General features: G+C 36.8%; 1 protein-coding gene across 1 annotated transcript in view; it reads left to right on the forward strand.

Annotated features, from left to right (window-relative positions):
* The first annotated feature begins 203 nt into the window (after positions 1–203).
* LOC117420968 (alpha-1A adrenergic receptor-like) overlaps positions 204–18,396 on the forward strand; it is a 29,061-nt gene continuing 10,868 nt past the window's right edge. Inside the window, exon 1 of the mRNA XM_034034784.3 lies at positions 204–1,654. Within this exon, the coding sequence (XP_033890675.2) occupies positions 703–1,654 (952 nt within the window). The 5' untranslated portion in view covers positions 204–702. The remainder of the gene's footprint in view (positions 1,655–18,396) is intronic.

Below are 18,396 nucleotides of genomic sequence, written 5' to 3' on the forward strand. Positions count from 1 at the left end.
ACACACACAATCCAGTTATAGCCTAAACGATTCCTACGAGTGTTCACAGAAAGTTGCTTGGTGCAATAAAAAATTGACGATGTTGTAGAATCAAACTTAGAATGTGCTGCTCTCTTGTGGATTATGAGGGAACTGCATGAACTGAGTGACGTTCCACTGAGTGAATCTCCACAGGCTAAATGTAGGAGGAGACCTCAGTGAAATCTAAACTCGAGATCAGTCATTTGGATTCGATTTTATTTTTTCCATTGTGGATTTCTTCTTCGGAATAACAACAAATGCGAAAATACACTCCCGATGGGGAAAATACTAACAACCAATACTGGATAACACCAATTACCTCTAAACTAAAGAAAGGTATTACAGAACAGCACCAAGAACTAGATTTGTATCCTAATATATTTTTAAAAAAATGACGCCTCAATTTGGACAAAATCCTAAACTATGGGTATTTGGAATGAAACTGTATGAGTTTTGATTGTCAGTTCTACTCAACAGGGATATCAATTACATGACCGGAACTCTTCAAATTTCAGGATTCAACATCACTGAATTGGCATGCGTAGCAAAAACTGCATCCACTAAAGACACCACTATAGCCCACTTAATTTCGTTTCATTTTTAATTCTCCCACACAACAGGTGAATGGCTGCTGTTTTGCCTGGTGAACTAATGTAAGCTTTTCTTTATGCAGTTTCAAAGATGACTTTTTTAGAATTTATCAATAAGAGCTACAGTGGAAACGATTCAAGAGACGCGGTCAACCAGTCTTTTTTGCTTATCTTTTTTGCGAACGACACCAACACCAACTCAACCGAGCTGTCCGTGGACCCTCAGTCAATTGGTATCGGGATCTTTCTTGCTGTTTTTATCTTATTTGCGATCGTGGGGAACATCTTGGTAATACTTTCAGTAATTTGCAACAGACACTTACAAACTGTAACGAATTATTTCATCATTAACCTGGCCATTGCAGATTTACTGCTGAGCACTATTGTGCTACCCTTCTCTGCCTCTTTGGAAGTCTTGGGGTTTTGGGCATTCGGCAGGATTTTCTGCAACATCTGGGCAGCTGTTGATGTGCTTTGCTGCACCGCCTCTATAATGAGCCTGTGCATAATTTCAATAGACAGATATATAGGAGTAAAATATTCTCTGAAATACCCGACTATTATGACTGAGAAGAAAGCGGTGGTGATCCTCATTGTGGTCTGGGTGTCGTCTATGGTTATCTCAATCGGACCGCTTTTAGGATGGAAGGAGCCCCCGCCTTCCGAAGAGAGCATCTGCAGCATCACCGAGGAGCCCGGCTATGCGCTCTTCTCGTCTTTGTTTTCATTCTACCTGCCGTTGATGGTCATCCTGGTGATGTATTTCAGGATCTACGTTGTAGCCAGGAGGACCACCAAAAGCCTGGAGGCAGGGGTAAAAAGGGAAAGGAACAAGTCAAAGGAAGTGGTTCTTCGGATCCACTGTAGAAGCGTCCTGGAGGAGGCAGCTGCTAGCTCAAAGAATAAGAACCACCCGTTCCGAAGTTCCCTCTCCTTGCGCCTTGTGAAATTTTCAAGGGAAAAGAAAGCTGCTAAGACCCTGGCGATTGTGGTCGGGGTTTTCATTCTCTGCTGGTTGCCTTTTTTCTTTGTTTTGCCATTTGGTAAGTGTCCACGAGGTTTATTTTGCTTATTTAATAGTGTTTGAAGAAGAAAGTTATTGTGCGCAAAAATATTCAGTAGATATAAAACACATGTTTTACGCAAGATAACCATTCCACTTCTGTATCTTTTTGGCATGTGTTGTATGTGTATATATATATATATATATATATATATATATATATATATATATATATATATATATATATATATATATATATACACACACAGCCTATAGGCTGCTCTGCTTCTCCCTGGCCGCGGGCTTTTCATGTAGCAAACTATATTTTAAACTCAGAGATTTGGACAAATTACCTCTCCATATGTAAGTTATTGGTACATAGATTTATGTATGTGGAAAGTCAGCATTTCTTTTAAAGGTTATGGGTTATAAAAAAAAATAAATAAATAAAAAAAAAAGGCTGGACTCACATTCAGACCTCACAACATCAAAATACGCAACCCAAATTATTTGCCCATCACACTGACCCAGCATTTCGTGTTTGGAAAAGTTTAAAACGCACGATAATCACATCTCAAGTTATCACAGCAAATTGCAAAATGTTCGTTTCTATATTATTATTTGAGCGTGATAAAAAAAGAACAGTTCATTAATGAGTGTATTGCTTCATGAATGCTGATTTATATATATATATATATTGTATCACTAGTATGTTTGTGTGTTTAAAGTAGCCTATTATCAAACAATTAAAATAAGCATAAGACGGGCTTTGTTATTAGATTAAAGAAATTGCAACTTCTTATTTGGCTGGATTCCATGACAGGTTCAGTTACCGATCACCCCCACCCCACAATTTAATATAACACTTGTTTATAAACATAAAGTCAACATGCGAAGTCAATTGTTCAGTACAATATTTAATTATTTTATAAAAACATTATATGACTACATGCAATAAGAGAGTTTTCTACTCACTTACTTGAATTGCATTTTGCATGCATCTTTACATTCAAAACATTATTTAAAAATCACAAGCTGTCAGGATTCTGGGATTGTGCGATCCTACAGATCAATACAGAAATTCGCACAAATCTTCACACATAGAAAACTTATTATTATTATTATTATTATTATTATTATTATTATTATTATTATTATTATTATTATTTAATTTATTTATTTATGTATTTATGTATTTATTTATGACCTCCTTGGTTTTAAAAATGGGGTGGGGGGGGGGGGGGGGTGCATTCCCCATAGTGGAGGCTCCTTTTTTTATAGCATTATAATATAATAATTTTCATTAAAATAAATTACAATTGTTGGTTAAAATTTAAAAACACTCTTACAGTACTACCAGTGCCAGATGGTGTTCTGTCGTGGAGGACCATTATATTTTTTTTATACAAAGGGAGGCAAGCCTCCCTTCTCCAATTAGCTCAATCCCGATGGTTGTCATGCTGATGCGCCGGGGGTAAAGCACTGTGGTTGATCCCGGGATCCAGCATCGCAGCCGTTGTGTGTGCCTCGGATGACGAACTCCTGTCTGTCTGCAACACTGGTGATTGGGTGATCTGAGCACGGGTTTTAATTGGAGGAGCGACCCACATCCTCCCAACCTTCTAAAAAGCGCTGCTGTAAGCAGTTGTATGTGCTGTTAATGTAGGAGTGAGGATTGAAATTGCTTAGTTTTGTTATGCATCGCATCCGCAGTAAGAAACACACTATATATTGTTATTGTTTTATTTTGGTGCTTGTCTTGTGAAGGGATCAAATGTGAAATGCAGCATAACGCAGTTGATCAGTTGATTAAAACTGAATTTGCCACGCTAGATTATAGGGGAGACTAGATGGTGCAGGCAGGTGATACTAATACTGAAATGTGTGTTCTATTGTCTGGAACTCAACCATCTTGTAATTTGAGGTCAATTCCAACTAACATAAAGAGTAGCACATATTTCATTTTTTTCATACCCAAAGTAAAAAAATGTATATCTTGTTATTTATGTTATAACTCTCTGTAGTATTGGAGTTTGTTTCAACTGATGGCCATGTTAATAGAACCAGATACTGGCTATCTTTTGGTGTCAAAACAAAACCAGTAGGTTCTCCCAGCAGTACCGAGAGAATTAAATTATCATGTAAAGTCGGGTTGGGGCAGGTTGTCACATAGTTTTTGGGGTTGGTTGTCACATGTAAATCCTATAGGAAGAAGTCTTATATTTTGTCTTTCTACTTTTTTCACACCAACATGTGGGATATGTCACCATATAATGCTTATTTAAGTTATTTACTGTTTGTCCTCCGGTTCTGTGGAGGCTGTGGTATTATTTTGTAGCATGGGTCAACATATCAAATATATATAGGTCTATATTTTTTATGTTCACATAAAAAGTAAAAATACAATTTTTTCTGTCATTGTACACAGTAGAAACTATGTTATTTAAAAAAAAAAAAAAAAATGTTGCATTATTGTCTTGTGTAAAACCAAGAACATACTTTGTGACGCCCAACCCCAGTATGGGGCAGGTTGTCGCAGGTGACCGGCGCATTTTCAACCGTCTAAATATCATATTTGGAATAAAGTTACACTGAAATAAAAAACATTAATTTATACGTGAAGAGTTATTCTTCAATATAATAAGGAACAGAACCTCGCAGAATGTCACCAGATTGAGGAAAATAATAAAGAGTAAAAAGTGTGACAACCAACCCTGGTCTACCCTACAGGAAAACTCTGAAGGGAAGCCATAACTAAAAATTGAAATTGCTAATAAGAACAGGTCATTTCATTTGGGCAGTCGAGCATTACGTTTGAGATGACATATTTGAAGGGAAAATGTGAAACTTAAAATGGGACGCAACGTACTGTGTGTTTTTTTTCACTATAAGCAAAGTTACCTCACTAATACAGTAACAGCCTTTCAGAATGTCAAAAATGACTTTTACAACTGGAAAATCCACTTTACCTTAATGACTGATGACTAATACAGAGAAACAAAAACAAATAATTTGTTTTGTTGATGTGAAAGTTTTTTTTTTAACTTATACAACCAGTTTTTAAAGTTAACAATACCATTTTTTCAATACAATTCAATAAAAAAAATGACTCTTACACCAATGCAGACGAACCGAATGGAAAAAATAGAAGCCTGTACTAGATTTACACTTTTGTGTTGTTCGCTGCACCTGCACGTACATAAGTTCAATTAAATCAACCTAATTACATTTTTTAAAATGGTAAAAACTAAAATCAGAAAATAATAAAACTGATTTCATAGGGCCCTAACTTATTTATGAACCTTTTACTTTAACTCACTATCAATGTTAATTTGTGATGTTAAAGCTGAAAATCATATTAAAATCACGTTAAAAATTCCCATTTCTGTAATGCTAATAATACTGAATACTGGAGAAAAAAACTACTTTGTTTAAATGTTCAATATTATTGCAAATGTTATCCCTTTACAAGAGATTACTGATGACCTTAGAATGCTGTGGGTAAATTGTGGGTTATCATGTTTTTTCAAATGCAAGCCAGCATGGTTGATTTAAAAAAAAACAAAAAAAAACAGTTTGTTCTGCTTTTAAATGTTAAGCATATTTTAATGTTAATAAAATATAGTCTAGCAACCTTTCCTTAGCTTGCAGGCTTCAAGAATAAATATCAGTCTCTGATGCCTCTGTAAACATGATATTCCTTGGCAAACATTGGCTAGGCCACCTTATCAGAGCCTCAGACTGTTTGGAGTCGGGACCAGCATCCTGTAAAGACACGAACCCTCGACTTGAACACTCTGACTCTTTTTGCACATTGCAATCCACTGCACTAATCATGGTGCTAACAGTGCCCTATAATTGAGGGTGTACTCACTGCAAAGCTTAACAGCCTGTCAGTTTAAAACAAACATGTCTTCAGCAAGGTAGCTCCTCGCATCACTATCAAAAGTTCAGGCTCAGTTATCAGTAGAACCGCCACGGCAGTCATTTTGACAGTTTGAGGTTTTCATATTTAAATTACTCTGTATGTCTGAAAGTTATGTGTTGTCCGTTTATGGCTTTTCCTAAATACATGTATTAAATACCCTGACGACGTTTGAAAGGCAGGATCGCGAAACTAACCCACCTAGAAAGCAATGATTTTGGCTGCCTTTTACAATACATGTTTTTATTTTGAATATAACCTACAATATTATATTTTCTTTATACATATACAAGCCTGTTGTTTTCTCTACTGGACCTGGCAGCCATTAATTCCTTCATTTTGTACAAGGAATACGGGAAAATGTCAGTAGGAGAGATTTCATCTTGAAGCTAGCCACAGCACTTCAGCAGAAACATTTCCATCAGTAAACTGCAGCAGGCTGCAGCAGCTCAGCCTGGATTCTGTGCTGCACCGAGTGACACACACTCAAGAGAAAACGTATGTTACTTTTGTTTTAAATTAAAAAACTACTTTCGTTTTTACAGTTTTATATGTACATATACCTGTTTAAACACTAGTTTCTTTTGAAATGTTTATTTTATTATAGTTTTTTCATGAAGTAGGCCTACCGCTTTATATGTGGTAAGTTAGAAAATAAAACCTTTTATGTTCAATTGTTCATTTAAATACGGCCTTTGAGTTGTATCCAATAGTTTGTCTTTCATTTTAATATTGGTGTTGTTTAAAATGTAACCGTCATAATGACTGCTGGTGTCCTAACTGATACTGCCTACCCGTACGATAGTGCCGCTGTAAGTCGAGAGATGCATCATAAAAGTACCTTTATGAAGCTACGTTAGTTTTATACCTCTAAAATAGCTACTTTGATTTAGTCTTAACTTTCAAAACGCTTCAAAAAATGTTGTTTTCATTTAAAAATGTAATCTGACCAACTAATAGGCTTCAAACTGCTAGTTAGCACTGAATAATATATATATATATTCATCATGTTTAACTACTTTCCTTTTAAAATGACTCTGAGCACTGTTTAATGTGTTTTGGTTTATGTATTAAAACTGAGAAATGTGTTAATTGTGAAATACATTCGTAAAGGAGAGTGCAAAAAGTCGGACGAAAACACCTAAAACTGCCCTGATGGGGTGTGTGTAACTCAGCATGGAGGAGAGGGAGAAGGTCTCTCGGAGAAAATTAGAGGTAGTCCGTTTTTATTTAATTATTTAAAAAAAAATACAAATGAGTGTACATTTAAAAAATGCAAAAGCAGCACAGATCTAAAGATCAGTCTGTTAATTTTCATGAGAAACACAGTAATACTGCCTCCCCTGTTCTGCTCTGCGCATGTGCAGTTAGCAAAAGGACACTCATATGGGGAGGCACTATTGGTTATGACACCGGCAGCAGTTTTAGCTATGAGTATAACCGCGGCGGTTCTCGTGTTAAAGCAAAAATAAATGGATAACGCAGCATTGAAATGGGCTGAATTCTCATGCGCTGACCTGTCTTATGCAGGATACAAAGCTAATCACTCTGCAAGCACTTTCCAGAACATTACAAGTGAAAGCCTCTGTATTTATTATACTGGTGCCTGGCAGGAACACAGCATTCCTTAAGATACTTTTTTTTTTTTTTTTCCTTTTTTTTCTCCTGTTTTGGTTGGAATCATTTGTCTTTCCTGTTATGTGAAAACATACCAGGAATGTGTTGATACAGTACTTAATGACTTGGTATCGTATTTATTGCACATTTACAGCATTCACATTACTCAGTTCTAATGTCTAATGCCATCACTTCATAGGTTTCACATTTTCCTATGTAACAGAAACACACTATAAAGATAAAGATTTTAATAGTGAATAATGTTACATCCTCAATCCTAATATATATATATATATATATATATATATATATATATATATATACAGTGCCTTGCAAAAGTATTCAGACCCCTGACCAATTCTCTCATATTACTGAATTACAAATGGTACATTGAAATTTCGTTCTGTTTGATATTTTATTTTAAAACACTGAAACTCAAAATCAGTTATTGTAAGGTGACATTGGTTTTATGTTGGGAAACATTTTTTAAGAAAAATAAAAAACTGAAATATCTTGCTTGCATAAGTATTCAACCCCCACACATTAATATTTGGTAGAGCCACCTTTCGCTGCAATAACAGCTTTAAGTCTTTTGGGGTAAGTATGTACCACCTTTGCACACAGTGTTGGAGTGATTTTGGCCCATTCTTCTTGGCAGATTTGCTCCAGGTTGTTCAGGTTGGTTGGACGACGCTTGTGGACCGCAATTTTCAAATAGTGCCACAGATTCTCAATGGGATTGAGATCAGGACTTTGACTGGGCCACTGTAACATTCACCTTTTTGTTCTTGAGCCACTCCAATGTTGCTTTGGCCTTGTGCTTGGGATCATTGTCTTGCTGAAAGGTGAATTTCCTCCCAAGCTTCAGTTTTTTAGCGGACTGAAGCAGGTTCTCTTGCAGTATTTCCCTGTATTTTGCTTCATCCATTCTTCCTTCAATTTTAACAAGATGCCCAGTCCCTGCTGATGAGAAGCATCCCCACAGCATGATGCTGCCACCACCATACTTCACTGTAGGGATGGTGTGTCTTGAGGCATGGGCAGTGTTAGGTTTGCGCCACACATAGCGCTTTGAGTTTTGGCCAAAAAGCTCTATCTTGGTCTCATCTGACCACAAAACCTTTTCCCACATAGCAGCTGGGTCACTCTCATGCTTTCTGGCAAACTCCAGACATGCTTTCAGATTGTACACAGGCCAGTGTTATGCAGAGCTCTTGATATGGTTGACTGGTGCACCATTTCTCCACTCCCAGCCACTGAACTCTGTAGCTCCTTCAAAGTAATTGTTGGCCTCTCTGTGGCTTCTCTCACAAGTCTCCTTCTTGTTTGAGCGCTGAGTTTTGAGGGACAGCCTTTTCTTGGCAGTGCCTGGGTGGTGTGATGCAGCTTCCACTTCCTGATTATTGATCCAACTGTGCTCACTGGGATATCCAAACACTTGGATATTATTTTGTACCCTTTCTCTAATCTATGCATTTGTATTACTTTATCTCTAACTTCTGTAGAATGCTCTTTGGTCTTCATTTTCCTTCAGATTCACAGCCTGACCAATGATCCTTCAACAGTGGGGTTTTTATCCAGAAAATGTGACAACAACTTTAATGGTTCACAGGTGGAGGCCAATGGTAGGGCAATTTCTTTCATCGGTGTAAACTGGGAGCTTCCACAGCACAGGGGTTGAATACTTATGCAAGCAAGATATTTCAGTTTTTTATTTTTCTTAAAAATATTTCCCAACATAAAACCAATGTCACCTTACAATAATTGATTTTGAGTTTCAGTGTTTTAAAATAAAACATCAAACAGAACGAAATTTCAATGTACCATTTGTAATTCAGTAATATGAGAGAATTGGTCAGGGGTCTGAATACTTTTGCAAGGCACTGTATATATATATATATATATATATATATATATATATATATATATATATATACAGCTCTGGAAAAAATTAAGAGACCACTGCAAAATTATCATTTTCTCTGGTTTTACTATTTATAGGTATGTGTTTGGGTAAAATGAACATTTTTGTTTTATTCTATAAACTACTGACAACATTTCTCCCAAATTCCAAATAAAAATATTGTCATTTAGAGCATTTATTTGCAGAAAATGACAACTGGTCAAAATAACAAAAAAGATGCAGTGTTGTCAGACCTCGAATAATGCAAAGAAAATAAGTTCATATTCATTTTTAAACAACACAATACTAATGTTTTAACTTAGGAAGAGTTCAGAAATCAATATTTGGTGGAATAACCCTGATTTTCAAGCACAGCTTTCATGCGTCTTGGCATGCTCTCCACCAGTCTTTCACATTGATGTTGGGTGACTTTATGCCACTCCTGGCGCAAAAATTCAAGCAGCTCGGCTTTGTTTGATGGCTTGTGACCATCCATCTTCCTCTTGATCACATTCCAGAGGTTTTCAATGGGGTTCAGGTCTGGAGATTGGGCTGGCCATGACAGGGTCTTGATCTGGTGGTCCTCCATCCACACCTTGATTGACCTGGCTGTGTGGCATGGAGCATTGTCCTGCTGGAAAAACCAATCCTCAGAGTTGGGGAACATTGTCAGAGCAGAAGGAAGCAAGTTTTCTTCAAGGACAACCTTGTACTTGCCTTGATTCATGCGTCCTTCACAAAGACAAATCTGCCCGATTCCAGCCTTGCTGAAGCATCCCCAGATGAGTCCAATTTTCAGCTTTGCCCAACACCTGGTTGTCTAATGGTTAGACGGAGACCTGGAGAGGCCTACAAGCCACAGTGTCTCGCACCCACTGTGAAATGTTGTGGAGGATCGGTGATGATCTGGGGGTGCTTCAGCAAGGCTGGAATCGGGCAGCTTTGGTATATTGATTTCTGAACTCTTCCTAAGTTAAAACATTAGTATTGTGTTGTTTAAAAATGAATATGAACTTATTTTCTTTGCATTATTCGAGGTCTGACAACACTGCATCTTTTTTGTTATTTTGACCAGTTGTCATTTTCTGCAAATAAATGCTCTAAATGATAATATTTTTATTTGGAATTTGGGAGAAATGTTGTCAGTAGTTTATAGAATAAAACAAAAATGTTCATTTTACCCAAACACATACCTATAAATAGTAAAACCAGAGAAAATGATAATTTTCCAGAGCTGTATATATATAAAGGGTCCCTAAAAAGCAGAAAACATAAATAAGTATAAGCTTTTTTCAATAAATGGAAGTTTTTGCACGGTAATTCTGCAGCTGACCATATTTGTACTCGTCTGTACATGTGTGTTTTAGTTGTGTAAAGGAAAAACGTACAGTACGCTACGCAAGAAAATACTTGTCGTTGTATTTCAGTTGTCTGTGCACTACATAATTTATTACTGAGAAGAAAAGATTTCAGTTTGTGTTTAATTAAAGAACTCTGCAATGATGTGTTTCCCTTCCATTATTAATGTGAAGTTTAAAATGAAGCACCTTAAAATGTAAAAGAAACCAAAACAGCCTGTAAACGTTTAAACAGTAAGTTTCACATAAGAACAGCTAGTTGAATCTATACCAATGGCATGCGTAAAATAACAGGCACAAACCGAAGTCGTAAATCAGGAAAAAATGATAATACATCAAGGGTAAGCGCGAAACTTTGATATTATAATGAGATTCGTACATTTGCATACGAAAGTAGTTAAAACAAACTAGGACTGCGACCACATCAAAACTTTGACAACCCACTAATCACACTTGACAAAACATTATTTAATAGCGTTTTCTTTTTATGAGTAGAAGAAATAAGATACTTACAAAAAAAAGAAAACACTATTAAATATAGTTTTGTTAAGTGCGATTAGTGGGTTGTCAAAGTTTTGATTTGGTCCGGGCCTAAGTTATGGGAGTGAAAATGACTAATACATCACGGGTAGATCTACGAAGTCACAAAAACCTATGAAAAATCAAGACACTAAAGAAAAATCAATGATACATAGAGCCCAGTTTATCAAAAAAACAATGTTTGTTTTTTTTGTTTGTTTTTTGTTTTTTTGAAATGTATTTATCTTTTGGCCAGTCTGAGCATTTAAAAGAGCAGACATTATTTTGATAAGCTCAGTGACAGCCACAGCCTGGTTATAATAATAATAAAAGCAAAACAAAACTGGCAAGGTTTCATGAGAAATGATTTAGACCTATCATGTAGATAGGACCACTGAAACGGCAGGGAAAATAACACTAATATAGATAAAACCATCAGAACTTTGACTTGCATTTAGGCATAATCATTTAAACATAACAGGCATTTGTGTTACTTAGATCTCTCACACATCTTGGGTAATATTTAAATTAAAAACTAACATACGACCTTCAAGATTACCAAAAGTAAAATAAATGTACCCTTCCCTTTGGGCAAATAACTCCAGTTCAGGATAAAGAAATCCCAACCCATGTCTTATGAATATACATGGTGTAAAAGGTTAAGTAAATGCCTAGATCTGTCTCGATAGACATTTTCGTCCAAATTAACAGCAAACCGCAGGGTAATAGCAAAATACTTAACAGATTGCTTGAGTTTAACCCTGATCAAGCCCATATCTGTCACTTTTCCAAGCATTAAAGGAAACGTTGGTAACCTGTGCTAGTGCAGTGTGTATTATACTAAGTTATTAACTGGTGGTCATTATAGAAGGAAAACATAAAACAACATTCTGTTTTACTGAACTAGCAGGCATTTTTATATATGAGAAACGGTGATCTCTGCTCTTTCACCTGATACGGACACCAGTGCCCTGGGAATGTACTCTCCGTGGGTGTACAATACACTAGTGCCATTACTCAAAGCTGTAAGCAATAATGCTCATGAAGCTGTGGTGCTGTACTAAGATACTCTGCTATTGTACTTTTAAAATGGTCTTTGAAATACAAAACAAGGAGTAACGGTATATTTGGAATCCCAGTTAAGACAGAGACATTCATTCATATACATTCACTTGTCATATGATTAAGTGAAAGTGGACGTGTGCATTTACTCTACTGAGAATTGGCAACATTAATACAATAAGGCCCAAATTTATACAGGGGAAAAACTAACCGCAAAAAGCCATGTAATGTGCATGTTCAGTACGGACGCACTCAGCTTCAAAATAACAACCTATTTTATAAGAGTAATTAGGTAAAGCAGGCGATTCCGCAATCAAACAACAGGTGGAAAATCCTTCCATTGTACAGCAATATGTTCAGCAACAGCAACTCCATACAGCTTCATACGAACAGTCTTCAGTTTAACTACGACATATCTTCTTAAATTCTTATGCAGTTACAACTCTCCTATTTCTTATGTATGTCTGTATTTCTGACTCTATGTATGATTTTAAAGCATATCTGTATGGTCTATAATACAGCTACATTATTCAGATGTACCTACAACCAGATGTACTGTATTTGCTCTAGCTACAAACTAACTGCGTCATCTGTTCCTTTGTCCTTTTCTTTTTTTTTTTTTTTACAGTTTTCTTTCAAACTCCAATTTAACAATACTGCAGTATTGTTAAATACCAGAATGCCATATTACAAAACATAAATTCTGTAGACATTACTAAAATAAGGCTAGAGGATGAGCCCTCATTATATTACATGTATATAAATCTCCTCCACCATTCTTATAATAATGCCTACACTCTAGAAGTAAAGGCTCTCGTTAGAACCTTGCTTTGCCACTGTGGGGAGACCTTTTTAGGTGCTTCTAAGAACCTTTTTTTTTACATGGATTCTACATTCTCTATTTGAAGACTTTCTTTCTTTGTCATGTAAGCTATGAAACATGTATTGAAACCTGAAGTCTGCAAAACAATACAGTATTATAAACCGCAATTTACAAACTGACTTGATCATTAGAGTTAAAAATGTGTTCTTTACAATATGTTATTAATTGTTTCTTTGTCCTTGAAAACGATGTCTCCTTCTTGTTGCAGAGAAGTCTCCCACATCACCTTGCCTTTTATATAACCTACTGTCTGACTGCGGCAAATTAACGCCTGCTTTTCAGAGTTCTTAAAATAATCAAGTAAACGAGGCCTGCAATTATCGGCAGCTTTAATAAATTAGACAGAATATTTAATAGACCTCATTTGCAAAATCCCCTCCCAATTTTAGCGGTTTCGTTCAGAAACTCCCCAGAATTACATATGCATCGAGGGATAAAGCACAGAGACACTGCCCCCGCAAATCACGCATTAATTGCGTGTTTATGCCATTGCGTTTGTTTTATAAATCCCATCCAAGAATTCAGAACCCTCAGCACCCGTTTTATGATCGTAAAACATGCGCAATCCGTTTATATATCTGGGCCTGAGTGTGCTATCACTTTTCAATTAAAGTGCCTGTTTCATTTATACCTAAGGTTTTTAACTTAAGTTTTCAGGTTGTAAATATGCTGTTGTTGTTGACTGTAGCTCAGTATGTGATCTGATGCTGCCGTGTGGATTGCCTCCTAACAGTAAACTCAGTCCAGGAATGGTGTCTTCACTTGTCTTTGTCTGAAAAGAGTTTAGGTTACAGTTTCTTGTGTACATTTTTGCAGATTTGATGAGTCTTTCCTAAACTTATGATGTCTGTCATTGTTCTGAATGATGGTTGTTCTGTTGCTGTAACTGATTTCCTCATTCCAGAAATCATATGAAGCTATTCTCCACCACTACAGTTACAGTAATTAAAGACGTCTTGCACCCAGGATTCTGATGCAATGCATCCTGACTGTGGGATTGAGTACTTGGTGTTAGAGCAAAGACTTTTTAAAGAAATATCTTTCATTTATCTTTTGTCCTTAGAACTGCACTAAACATTTTGCTTGAGAACAGTGGACATTTTTTTTTTTTTTTTAATTTAGTAATCGCCAATTATTTTATTATTTTCTACCAACTTGGCATATCCAATTATTTTTAGGCTCAGCTCCCCGCTACCACCCCCCACACTGACTCGGAAGGGCGAAGACGAACACACACTGTCCTCCGAAGCGTGTGCCATCAGCCGACCGCTTTTTTTTTTCACACTGCAGACTCACCGTGCAGCCACCTCAGAGCTACGGCGTCAGAGGACAACACAGCACTGGGCAGCTTACAGGCAAGCCCGCAGGTGCCCGGCCAGACTACAGGGGTCGCTGGTGCGCGGTGAGCCGAGGACACCCTGGCCGACCTAAGCCCTCCCTCCCGCGGGCGGCACTCGGCCAATTGTGCACCGCCCCCTGGGAGTTCCCATCTACGGTCGTCAATAGAGTAGCCTGGACTCGAACTGGCGACCTCCAGGCTATAGGGCTCATCCTGCACTCCACTCGGAGTGCCTTCACCAGATGTGGCACTCGGAAGCCCTAACAGTGGACATTTTATACAAACATCATTAAAGACTACCAAAATGAACAACATTTTAGCTGGATCTCATTTTGAAATTCATACTAATTAATTTAGAAAGACGAATTGCAGTGCTCCAAATGCCACCACGGATGTAATCCTCAAATTCAGCACCAAGCATCAGTCTTTATTCCTACAATATATGGCAAAGTATGGCTTGTTGTATGTAATGCTCAGTCTATACACTGGTCTGAAATGAATTATTATTAATTAGCCATTTAGCAGACTTACAGAGACTAGGGGGTGAATTATGCATCAACCACTACTGCTGCAGAGTCACTTACAATAGCACCTTTTCTTTAACCACTGGACCACAAAGTCTCCTGTGGATGGTGTCCTGTTCAGAAACTGCCTGGTGCACCGCGAGTGTTATCATTAAAACATCCAAGCACCCCTTTACCAGGCTGTCATCGGTACACAAGGGCACAAGTTTTTGCACTGTGAACCACTGACATCACTGCAGACTGCTCCAGAAAGCATCTCATTTAGATTAGCTCAGAACACCAAGATATACAAATCAAAACAAACCCATGGTTTAATTTTAAAACTTAAGTATGCAATTGAAATTACAGACCGGGGAGTTTATTTTAAAAAGAACACAGCCACCTCTAATTCTTTTCAGTGATAATACAAGTGTCAGATTCAGGAAACAGTTTCAATAACATATGCAGAGTGCCACTAAAGGAGCCTTCATTTTATTAAAACATGCCTCGACTTCTGCCAAGTTCTAGTCGGTCTGCTGTGATTCAGTAAGCTTCCCGAATATAAAACCACAACCAGAAAATGTTTTACAAACTTCATTAAGCAGGGGTGCAAACTTGGCGCTACGGCGCTAGATTCTAGCGTATCTCATATAGCGCCAGTAACATTAAATTCTGGCACTAGCAACCTTTGCACTGTTATTACATTGCTGCCATGACTCCGATCTCATAGACTGGATACAGCCCATATGAGATGGGAAAGAGTGTTAGGGGCAGTGTTGTGCGATGCACTGCCATTAAAGGATCGGACCACTGACGAGGAGTTTCAGTTAAAAGCGCTAAGACCATACCTGAAGACGTCTCTTTTGTATGTTGGTTAAGACACTCACTTGGTGTGCATGGTCGTCACTTCGTGCCCTGTTAAATTAAGTCCAAGACAATACTGAACCAGCCCGTAAACGAGACATTCTGCATGACTGTAAAGTGGAAAAACAAACAGAGGTTTGGTTATTGATGAAAGTCTATCAGGGACAGGGAATAACCTACTTTGAATTAAGGAGAATAAATCAGCTTTAATAAGAGGTAGTTGAAGTGAGATATGTGACCATATGTGCAAGTATTTGAACTATTTTTGTCCCAGATCAAAACAACCTCTTTGTGAGAGGACAGGGGGGAATCCTGCTCGAATTAATACTGATTAATTTGTCTCACATCACAAAACATATGTTTATATTATCTCTTTATAGCAGGGACTGTTTCTTTTCATTTTCTGATCATGCGATTAGAATTTCTCTCAACACCACCTTCGTTTTGGTTCTGGTCAGAACTGTTGTTAATCTACCAAAGCTGTCCACGCAGCGTCTGCACAGACCGTGACGTTACACGCAGACTTCTGTCTGCAATCCACCCGGCAAAAAAGTGTCGTGAACGCACCCAATAAATAAGTTCTAAACTAGTCAGTCCATTAAGGATTTCACGACAACCAACGAAGGTTGTAGCTGACTAGAAGATCATAATCAAATTGGCTTACTCACGTCTCCTACTTCAATGTTACTGCCGCTACTCGCAAACCACACACCACACACAAAATCATTTTAAACACACCGCCATTACACAGGCTGCCGACCAGCCATACCGCCGCCGTCACGACAGCCTCCCGTTCCCTTACATCCTGCTTCCTATTCCGTGCTTCCCTTGTCTGTAAGGGGGCGTTCTAAAAATGAAAGTAATGAAAACGATAAACAAACACAAAGTCATCTACATTCATATAATACAATAGATAACTTTACTATCATAGAAAAACTACCAATTTCGTTAAAAAAATAAAATAATTGAATGCAGTATTTCTACCGATAAATGAATGCAATAGAACAACTATGTCAAATATTGAAGCAGGTCTTATATTTAGTCTACTGGTTATTTAAAGTTTGCAACAACAACAACAATAACAACAACACTGTGGAGCCGGTGCACCTGACTGTCACTGGGTGGGCGGTGTAGTCCCCCTACTGGCACTAAATAGGACTACTACTGAGAGGTCGCACTTTTTGGAGCTCCTCAGTTTTCACTTCAAAACTATAAAAAAACGGTTGTTAAAACTTTTTATTTTTTTAAATCTTTTTATAATTTTATTAATCTAAAGTAGTAGTGCACCTTTTTGTTTAAAAAATATTTTGGTTTATTATGTTTTAGTTTTTCTTTTCTCTCCCTGCACTTGTGCTTATAAACAAGTGCAGGAGAGATTTCTCTTTCTTTGATTTTTATTTCTTTTTACAAACACTCATTTATTAAACTTTTAATTTTACCTTAAAGGTTTTATTTTTGTCTTTTTATTAATATTATTTTTATTCATAAAACTGTTTTAGTTTTTGTGTTAAAAATCGTTTTGTTTTAAAAATCCCCCATCTCTGCTGTGTGCAGAGTGGGGGAAGGGCAGGCAGGGAGCACAGGCCGTGTGCTCCTTTGTTTGCCCTTAGTTTAATTTTTGATTTAAAAAAAAAAAAAAATAAGTTTAAACCTATTTTTGTTTTGAACTTTGATTTATTTTTTGGATTGTGTTTGTGCCCCTGCACTATTGGTGTGCGGGGGTGGGTGTATTTTGTTTATTTAAAAATAAATAAATTGTGTTTGTTTTAAAAAAAAAAAAAAAAAAAAAAACGACTACGACGACTACGACTAATAATAATAATAATAATAATAATAATAATTAGCTTGTTACCGGAATGTCGGGTAGTGAGCCCCACAAACGTCGTTTAATTGACTTCAAAACAAATTAAATGTTTGTTTTGTAAAACAAACACAAATGACCATGTACAGCATTTGCATTGATGAATGATGTATTGATAAAGAATATTAATCATCTGTATACAAAGTATTTGTTTGGCTTCAGTAGCTAAACAAAAGGCTAGCTATTTTTTAAGTTCTACAGTTATTTAGTGCGTCGGACACAAATTACATGAAACGGTAAGAAATGTTTCAGCGTGATTCAACAGTCTTCAAGATGAGGGGCGTACAAACTCACTATCACACCCAAAGCCACTGCGTTTAAAGTTGTCAGTGTTTTTTTTGCTTTGCTGTGGAGCGACTCCTGCAGAAATAATTTAATATGTATGTTGCTATAGCATGTTTTATTAACACTTTTGGTGGCGGTGAAATTAAGATTAATCCACAATATTATATCCTTCTAAAGCGTTCATTCTTATATTCTTTAATTATTAAAGTTATTTGTATATTTCCCGTTTTAAAAGTAATCTATTTCTCGCGTCGAATAAACCGTTCTCTCACAGCAAAAGGCTCTGCACACTGAATGCTGTCGGTCTGTATGCCACTGACATTCTGGAGGGTTCAATAGAAATGTGCTTTGATGCATTCATGATTTCTTACTAAAAAAGAACATGCAGAAAAAAAACGTTTTGAAACCAAGCAGTACAGGCAAATATGAAATAGTGCTGATCACAGGTGCTGAAATAAAAATAATGAAAAACATTTACACATCGAAAATAACATCAACTGTAATTACAATACTGCTTGGGTAACACACATTGAAATGGGAACCTTTTTATTTTCTAGACCTGTTTTAAATAAGAACTTTCATAACTATACAACATTTGTTTGTATACTTTATTTACAAGATGTACATAAAAAATATTGCACAATATATTGTTTTTCAGGTAAG

This window comes from Acipenser ruthenus, chromosome 1, assembly GCF_902713425.1.
Source record: "Acipenser ruthenus chromosome 1, fAciRut3.2 maternal haplotype, whole genome shotgun sequence".
NCBI lineage: Eukaryota > Metazoa > Chordata > Actinopteri > Acipenseriformes > Acipenseridae > Acipenser > Acipenser ruthenus.